The following is a 9,931-nucleotide window of genomic DNA, read 5'->3' on the forward strand; positions in this document are numbered from 1 at the left end:
ATTCTAAATAAACAGTTCTTCGAGAGCACCGCCTTGGTATCGGGAAAACTCATGAATTCTATTACCTTATTACTTCTCCAAATTTTAGCATATTTTCCCGGTCTAAAGTAAAATCAGGAATAAAAGTACATGTTTGCGTTGCAAAGTTTATCACTTTGAGAATTGTTAAATCCTAATAAAATTACATTTTATTGCCTGAACCAGCGTACTTGCAAACCAGTGAAACGACTTTAGGTAGGAATATATTAGGAAATATATATTACCATTTTATTTTATTACTAAGTTGAAAGTATTTAGGATATACAGAGTGATAGAGGTTGTTTTAAACATTTTATCATTTTATTTTCAAAATAGAGTTTAGCCATTTTTATATTGTTCCAGGACTTAAATATGGGCTCATGTAATAACAATTTTGCTTATAATTTCTTTACAAGAAAATAGCAATATTTCTTACTTTCTTATGAATTTTCAAAACCATATTTACTACACTACTTTCATAATTTCATGCTATTTAGTTCTTTTGTTTTAGATTTTTAAAATTTTTGAAAATGCATCCAAGGCGATTCACAAATGTTGCCAGAAAATAGACGCTATATGCTACTAACATCTACATTCTCTAATTTAAAAATATAAATAAAGTAATTAACAGAAAAATGATCAGAAACCTACATGGAAAAAGGTGTTTATGAAAATTAATTTCATATATGGAAAAATATATTTTTTGGGATTGGGATAATTTTGAACATTTGCACTCAAGCGGATGGAAACTGATTAGTTTGTAATTTCTCAAACACTGATACTTTCCATAAATTAGAGATAGAAGCTTTACATTTATTTTAATAAATGGGCCAGGAAGAATCTGAAACAACCAGTTTTCGATATTTATATACTCATTTTTCAAATAGAATTTGAATTAATAAAACATTATTTAGAGCCTCTGTTTTATTTATTTTGTGTTCTTGTAAAGAAATATAATTCTATAAACGGATTCTGCTAATAAACTTCAATCCGTAGCTAGTAAAAATTTGGCAAATCTAAACTGAAAATATTATAATGAAAGTTTGGTCAAAATACCTTTAGGCTGCAATATTTACATTTATATTGATCTTAATGGAATTTATATATAATAAAAATAGATATTCAATATTCCAGAGGAAAAGAAACTCACGTATTAAATATTCCACACAATTATGCATAGTGTGTTGTGCTACAGTTTGTAGTACAACTTGTAGCCGAAATTGACAAAAAGTTGAACTTTAGCTGGTTATTTAATTAATTAATGCCGTAATCAGTCAAAAGTTAAAGATCAAATTGGGGTTTTTAACTTGATGAATGAGCCGCCCTGCTCTCATTACAGTATACAAATCTTTTTTGCTTTTTTGAACGTTCAAAGTAAAATAAAATCCATTAAACAGCTGTATTGAAATTGCAATCAGGCTTATTTGCGTTTTAAATGGAATTTATTTACAAGAAAATTTAATGCAGGAATCGCTTTAGGGAGCTTTACAGAAAGCTTCAGGGAACTTAGCGAGCACTAGTTAAAAGTTAGGAAGTTTTTAATTCCATTAGCTTTTGCTTTTCTTATCGTTCACGTTTTTCCTTAGGTTGTATATTTTATAAAAATAATTTAATTTGTATTGAGAAATATTGTTAAGTTTTTCAATCAGGTTTGGCAACTTCTATTTATTTCAATGGGATGTTTCCCAATTATGGGTTTATTTCGAATTTTAATCTGATGATGGCGCTGTTGTCTCGCCGAAACGTAATATGAAATAAATGATATGGACATTTTTACTTCACTGAAACCCAGGAAAGAAAGAATATAATTTAAAAGATACGAATGAAAATGTTTTTAATAATCCGTTAATTTTCTGCGTTTGTAAATTAAGTTAGTCTGAAAATAATGGCGCTATGGGTCGTTTCTGGGGCAGACGTATCCGTCCAAAGGAAGGAACCCTTTTAAAGATTCAATTAATTTTCTATTCTTTTTCTTAGCAATGAAACTGAAAACAAGACGAATTGGTAGAGTTAAATTCAAAAACATGTATTTTAATGATGCTATGGCGAATTGATGGCTAAAGTTAAATTTTTTTATCTAAATTTTGTTAAAAACCACGCGGTGTTATTCAATGAATACTTATAAACTGGATTAAGATACGTGAAATGTTTTCTAATTTATCGCGTTCTATCTACCAAAATTGTATTTATTTTTATTGCGACCAAATCGAAAATATTTCTTCGATTTTTTTGTATGGAGTTCTTTGAGAACAAAGGTCAGCTTAAATGCTTCTCAAAATATATTCCATATTAATGGTAAAAGCAACGAATGAGAGAAATGAATTTTTGCGATAAGACTTAAACATAAATGCAGGAAAATTACGCAAATGAATACAACTGATGCGGTAATTGTGATTGGAAATTAAAGAGAAATATGCGCTTTGCGAAATAAGTTACACGGACTACATGGAAACAAAGAAATAAGTCAAGAATGAGTGCAATTCTAAATTAAAGTCCGAAATAGCTGATTAGAACATATAAGAAAGCTTCAGTTGATGCATTTTGAAAACGAGATGTTTAACACAATCAACCAAAAATAGTTAATATTTCTGATAACTCAATAAAATGTATAACGCAACTCCTTGGAAATTCCTGTTTAATGGCATATTCCATGGCATAGATCAACTCAATCACTTCATATCATTACCGTGAATTTGCATTTCAAAAAAACCCCGTCGAACTTCATTTACAACATATTCGCTGGCTATATTTGGCTTCGAAAGTGCGAGTTTACGGCGATCTAAAATGATTATCTAACGTACTAGATTTTGCTTTTTAAAGCTTGCCTTTCAATTTTCTGCAAATTTGACTGCATCACTTTGATTGAATAAATTGAGAACGAAGGCGCTATAAAGGTAACTAAGTGTATAAGCCAAATATGTACAAAGTGATGTAGCGAGGGCGCGTCGAACATTACCGATAAAGTTATTTTGACATAGAAAAAAACCGTAATTAGGTGCATATCATGACAAAGACAATAATAATTAGTCAGGACAAAACATTGTTTAATATTTCTTCGTTTCAAATGAAAATATCGATTCACATAGGTATGAAGATCCAAAAGTAGGATAATTAGATATATTGGATACATTTCTTATGCTGGAATATTTTTCTCGGTTAACATTTCCAAATGTGTTCTTAAAATTTTCGGTCTTGTAAGATTAAATCTCTCCGTAAAATTATAATTTCATATTCTAATTCAATCACAATTTCTGTAATTTTTAAAAAATTCCGGATATTACTTCAAAATGTTTAGTTACTTTTTAGATTTTTGAGACGTACTCATTTATCGTATAATTAACATTTTTGACTTCGTAGATTATGGGTCATATTTAGAAAATAATTCAGATTATTTTGTTGTAGATCTTCTAGTGGCGCAATTAATTTTGTTTTATATACCGATACAATCGACCATACTTTGCTTCGTAATCGACTTGTTATCCCCCCTTTAAAAATTCACCAAAAATATTATCAATATGTGCACATTTTTCGCACAACTGATGTGTAAATAATGCTTTTAAGTGAGTTTTCCAGGACAGGAGGTAGCCAATGGTACCTACTTCAAAAACCGCGATTTTGCAAGGGCTATTGATGATTCAGTTATTTTGGGAAAAAAATCAGACAGAATTACATTTTATTCAGTGGCTTTCATAACTAAGTCATGCTCTTAGCGTGGGCGGCAAGCTTTAAATCATTATTACTTATGGCGTATTTTCCTTGCAGATTCACACCAATTGCGCTCCGTTAAAGCAGACGGTTTCATTCCATAATCTAATATTCTGATCCTCATTAAATATTTATTTAACTTTTCTCCATGATTCTATCTCTTTGTTCATTAAAGCTGGATGAGAATTTTTGACGAGCTGAAATAGCCTGGAGGGATTATATCACTGCAATAAATTATATTATATATATATAATGACACAATAATTCACATACCATTTGCTGTTGATTTATTTTATGTCTAACTCGTTTAAGCATGCAGCTGAAAACGGAACAATCAAAAAGCAACAAAACACATCGCAACTACCCACAAATAAAGCCCCTTATAATCCTGTTAAGGCAGTTATACACAGGTTTTAAAAATAATAGCCTTTAGAACGCTTAATCCCTCAGTGCGCTATTATGGTAGATTAGTAGCGCTTTTGCCTTGGAATTTTAAAACTTACATTAATTTGCTCCAAAAGCCATTAAATTTAGCTTAAAGTATTTGCAAACTATCTAAAAATGTCTCTACGCTATTTGCTCCGTGCTAGAATGTTGCATCAGATTGCTAACCATTTTATCGACTTTGTGTGGGATTAAGAACAGTTCAGCTATTTCACTCATCTGATCTTTTTCAGATGCCATCAAAAATGAGTGGCACTGGAAGCCAATGCCACATGGTGGACCAACCCTGTTGGTCAAGTCCTTCAGCTAGTCCATCTCCACCGCCTCCACCGCTGCCTCCTCCAGTGGCGGCTCGTTGGGCCAGGATGGAGCAAAACAGTGCAGACTCGTGCCCTCATTGTAGAGGCAGACTCGCCTCTTTGCCTACTCGGACTACTTCATTGAGCAGCTACAGTTGCAAAGGTGAGTTTCAGTTGTTCTTTACAGTCTGATTTTGAGTACGAGTCATTTATTAATTAGCCAGAAGTTACCCGTTGATGGTTAGATTGTAATTTTGAACGTTGATTATTGAAGTATATTATAACAAATCTACTAAGTATTTGTAAACGTTAAACTCAAATCTAAAATAATTTTCTTCTAAATTGACTGATATGATACGTGTTTCTCGTAGAGGGTATACAAGATTTTCCTTAATTTTTTTTTCATTAAAAAATTAGAACGTTTTCTACAAACTGGTATAAAAATCACCATCTTTCAAAATAACAAAGTTATAGGAGCGGTCCTTTTTCAATGATTAGCCCTGTACAAGATAATATTGTAGCAACTTTTTCTTTTCCACAAAACTAAACCTGTCACACTTCTTCGGTTCTTTAATTTAGTATTCTTACTGAAGTATAAAATTCTTCAAGCATCATCTAAAAATGCTATCAAGAATCTACCACCTATTCATAAAAAACGGGAAAATTTCCGCTTTAGAACTAAAACACTGATTATTTGCGCAAACTTTTCATTGTCAAAGACCCCAAGACACCGACCGACTGACTGAAATTGCTTTAACTAACCATATTCCATTGTTCCGATATGCAAAACATCTAATGAACAGTGCGAAACTTATAAGTGTGTTAGCTGTTAGAAGATAATACGCTTTGTGTCTTAGCTGTTCTTTTATATATCTCAGTTAAATCGGGGGTAACATTTTAGACAAGCAAACATGATTACTGGCAAGCCATTACGTCTTTTGAAAAGATAAAGTGGTAGATGTTTTAAGTGTAGCTTTGCCATCCATTTATGAAATGGATTTCATTTTATACCGATATGTTTTGATGAGGGCTCTCATGCAACCTTATTTACTTTATGGAGTCGGTGCTTTCATATGGAAATGTTAGCAAAACTTTAGACGATTTATGTAAAGCGTATGTAAAACCAATACAGATATCTGGGGTATTTTTGCTTAAAATTTCACTTTGATTTTATAGCTTTTGAATGTGACTTTGATTTGAGTTACTATTTATTATCTTTCAAATTTTTTTGTTTTCTTTTTTTGACGGGGCATATGAAGCAAAATAGTCGAGAATCTATAGCTGATACTGGATACCTTGGTAGATAAACTCAGAAAAACATTGCATTTTATTGTAAATTTAGATCCAAATTGGAACCAGACAATCTGCTTTATTTCAGCAAAGAAGCGACAGCAAGAGCGTCAAACTTTTATTCTGGAAGTAATGCTGAAATTAAATAATTGAAAACTTTTGGAAAGTGGTATTAATTTATTGTTTCTATCGATTGACCCCATTTAATTTTTATGTCTAATTTAACCATATCTTTAAATGAAAGTAACTGAAAATCTGGGAGTTTCTAAAAAGTACTTTGTATGTGTTCAAAAAAAGTTGTGCAGCAGATTTTTTGGTAAAGTTCAAAGTATTGTAACTTTTATGCCAATTATCCGATTTAAAAAGTTATTTTAGTTTCCAGCGTCTACAGTGTTTGGCTCTTATTTCGTGGCGTAAGGAATGTTGATTCTTTATTTTTCATATCAGACGATGAAAAAAATATCGAGCCATGAAATATGGCAGTTTTTGTTTGAGTTTTTCTGTGACCATTTGCTTCTTCAAGTCATTGTTTTTTATTGAAAAGTAACAAAATTATAGCTTTTACGACTAGAAACTGCTTCATGACAAAAATTGCCAGTCTCTATGACCAAAAATGAGAAAAGTAGCGAGCCCAAAACCATGTCCGTCTCCAAACAAAAATATCGTTTTGCGCTTTCAAACTTTTCACGAAATTACGGCATTTGTTATTAGAAACTGAATGGAATATTGAGTCGTTATTTTCCATTACAAAAAATGAGGAAATCACCAAAAAAAAGTGAATATCATTTTTTTAAACACCTTATCCGTTACCGTTTTACTTAAAGCAAAGTACAGGGTGTCTCAAAAAAAGGATCGTGGATTTAAAGGAAAATAAACCTTGGCCAAATATGCAAACATTCCAAATACACATAAGTCCGTATGAGCAGCTTCGTTTCCAAAAGACTTTACTTCAAAAAATACAAAATTGTAAATTTCTGCAGAACAGTTTGATAAATCTTAATGAAAGTTTGTGGGCAGTGAAGGTTGTAGGAAGTGCTTTTTTTTACTTTTTACGACCATTTTTTCCGGTAAAAAAACAGTTTGTTGACGGACACATTATGAATCAATAATAAAAAAACAATTAAACAGTCCATTTTAAGAATTACATACATTTATATAGGACCTAATGTCTATAATAGTTACTGAAAATTATTGCCATTGACGAATACACTTCTGAACCCTATTTAGCAGCGCCAATAAAGTATTTTGCAGCTTGCTCCTAGATCAATTTCAATATAAAAATGTTTTTTTTCTGGAAAACGGTTGGTCACACGACATAAATAAAAGAGGGTTTTTTTCAGTATTGAACAATCAATTAAGATGACCTTTTTATTCATTAGGAAACGTAGCGTACTACTTTTTACTTCAAAAATATCTAATAAAATACTGGTAGGCACGCCACTGATAAAAATTAAAGAAATAAAATGAGTGACAACAAGCACATATTCCTTCCTTCACTACTTGCAAGATTCCATTAAAATTTATAGATGGTGTCAATTTGAAAACTTCCCACCCTTAATATATTTCTTTCAATTTAAAATTTGAAAAATCGGAGACCTGTCAATTTTATATGTAAGGGGGACACTTTAAATTAACATTTTTAACCTCTTTGTTTCAACCCCCTAAATAAATAAATAAAATAAATTCTTGCATTTTCTAGAAAGGTTTCCGAATAATCGCGTTTCAAAGTTGTAGAAACATTTAAACTTGCGTGCATTCAGATATTGGTTTAAATAATAACTTTTTATTTGCGGAAGAGAAATTTCTACAATAAAACCGATGTCATCTGCTTACGCACATTATCTTATTAGTTGTTCAAGTGTTGTCAATTGTTCTGTAAACAATAATAAGGGATGTTTTTGAACTATTCCCTAACATTTCGGAAAACTTCACCGGGAATTGACCGGCATTCTGCTGCAATTCGCCATTTAAGACCATCAATATCAGCAGGTTGTATTTTATGAACAATTGACTTAAGATGTCCTCAAAGAAAGTAGTCTAAGGGTATTCAATCCGGTGATCTTGGAAGCCATTCAATTGGTTTCCTTCTCTATCTATCCGGGAATATCCGTCTATCCGGGAATATTTTATCAATGTTAGGGGGGTTCGAAAATAGACCATTATTGTTTACACTAAAATATAGAACATTTTGAACAACTCACAAGATAGTGCGTAGTAGGTCCCAAGGATTTTATTGTAGAAATTTCTCTTAAATCCCGTAAATAAAAAGTGATTTTTATCGATAAAAAATAATCAATAAATCCGAAATCAATTGTCTAAACTACATTTTCTTCCTTTTGTTCGAGGATTTTAACGGTGGAACCGAACCTTCTAATCATTTGTACTATAATGAGACCCAATGACATAATTTTTCCTTAAACACTAATCTGAAAATCAAAATTTCAATGCAGGCAAGTTTAATCGTTTCTGTTATTTTGAAACGCGATTATTCGAAAACCTCTGAATAAAAAGTAGTAACAAAGTAGTAACTAATGTAAAGAGAATTGAACGCGCTTTAAAACAATGTGCCATTTGCCCCCCCTTCCCATTTAAGATTCTAAGATTTACATCAACCCGTCCTAAGGGGTTGAAACAAGGAGGCTAGAAGTATTCATTTAAAGTGTCCTCCTTACAAATAAAATTTACGGATCTTTCCGATTTTTCATATTTTAAACTGCAAGAAAGATATTAAGGGTGGGAAGTTTTCAAATTGACACCCGGTACCTATAACCATTTTGCAGTTTTTTGCAAGTTTATAATTTTGTACTTTTTAAAGTAAAGTTTTATGTCGTGTATTTCACAAACTAAAAGGAAGCTTTTGCGGACCTAAGTATATTTGGAGTTATTTTCATATAGGGTTAAGGTCAACTTAAAATTGTTAACTGTCAACTTGAAACTGTTGAGAAGAAAAACAAGAGAATGGCAAGATAATTATAATAGAAGAGGAACGTAAAAATAACACAATAACAGTCTGCCAAACATTACGTTCTACAAAAGCAGAATTTAGGCCCAAGACCGATAAAATATTAAAGAAGGAGAATGGAGATCTAATAGCTGACAAAAGGTGATGTTTACCATTAGGAAATTGCTAGAAATTACCTGGAAATTCAATCAAGACCCTCCACGAGTTATTTATCGACTTTCAGCAGGCATAAGACAGCGTAAAAAGGGTCAAAATATAACATACAATGTTGACCTACTGAAGCTACTACTGGACCAGAATAACCAGAGCTTGTGTTGAGGTTTCTTTATATCGCATTGGGGAAAGTAGTAAGAGAAGCCAAAATCGAAACTCAACTTCGGTGCCACTGAATCCAACTACCTGCTAGCATATGTCGACGAGATATGGACATATACAACATAAGTGAATAAATTAGAGAACGCCTAAAGTCAACCAACAGGTGCTTATACGCCCTAAAGGATATATTAGAGTCCAAATACGTGACTAGGAGAACGAAAATCAAGACTTACCAGACCATGACCAGTGCTAATGTACGGCTGCGAAACCTGAACTCTTACGGTGCGAAATTAGGAACTAATTCGAAGATTCGAGAGAAAAGTGCTGTGGAAAAAAACAGCCAGAACTGATTCACCTCATAAACGCACAAGGTGTAAAGTAAAGTAAAGTCAGCTTACCCCTTAATTTATGCTACTTATTGATGAGACACCCTGTATAGTCAATCAGTTTGGTACATCATCTTTCTATGAATTTTGACTATTTTAAACCATTGTTTTGTTCTACAAATTAACAAAATTACAGCATTTATTACTAAACAACATTTTAAATGTAAATTTAGAATAACGTGATTGCAAAAATGTCTGTCATTTTCCGACCATTTTCGATTCAAATAACTAAGCTAACTAAGTTCACACGTAACAAAAACGGACCAATTTTGCACTTTATTTTTATTTCCGCCTCTTCAAACTTCCTTCTTCTATGTCCATGTGCTTCTGATTTTTTTACATATGGTTGTTATTCACATGTCTACCGTCTTATTTTAAAATAAATTATTTTAAATTGAAAACTAAAACGTAAGAAATATATTTTTTTACAAACTTCTTTTTGGGTATTTCGCCTCAAAAATGTTTGTCTTTAAAAAAGACAGAATTTCCTCACGTCTTTTATTACAGATTGA

The 9,931-nt window shown here is 31.8% G+C and overlaps 1 protein-coding gene and 1 long non-coding RNA gene across 2 annotated transcripts in view; both read left to right on the plus strand.

The window, feature by feature from the left end:
• Window positions 1–9,931, plus strand: part of LOC109538354 (monocarboxylate transporter 2) — a 163,262-nt gene that overhangs the window by 90,701 nt on the left and 62,630 nt on the right. The window contains exon 3 of the mRNA XM_019905566.2: window positions 4,401–4,629. Coding sequence (XP_019761125.1) covers window positions 4,401–4,629 — 229 coding nt within the window. The remainder of the gene's footprint in view (window positions 1–4,400; window positions 4,630–9,931) is intronic.
• Window positions 8,666–9,438, plus strand: LOC125503408. Its single transcript, XR_007280830.1, has 2 exons — window positions 8,666–8,859; window positions 8,945–9,438. It is a non-coding gene; the product is annotated as an uncharacterized LOC125503408 (long non-coding RNA).

The sequence above is a fragment of the Dendroctonus ponderosae genome, unplaced genomic scaffold (genome assembly GCF_020466585.1).
Source record: "Dendroctonus ponderosae isolate FM_Combo_2020 unplaced genomic scaffold, Dpon_F_20191213v2 Dpon_F_20191213_2, whole genome shotgun sequence".
NCBI lineage: Eukaryota > Metazoa > Arthropoda > Insecta > Coleoptera > Curculionidae > Dendroctonus > Dendroctonus ponderosae.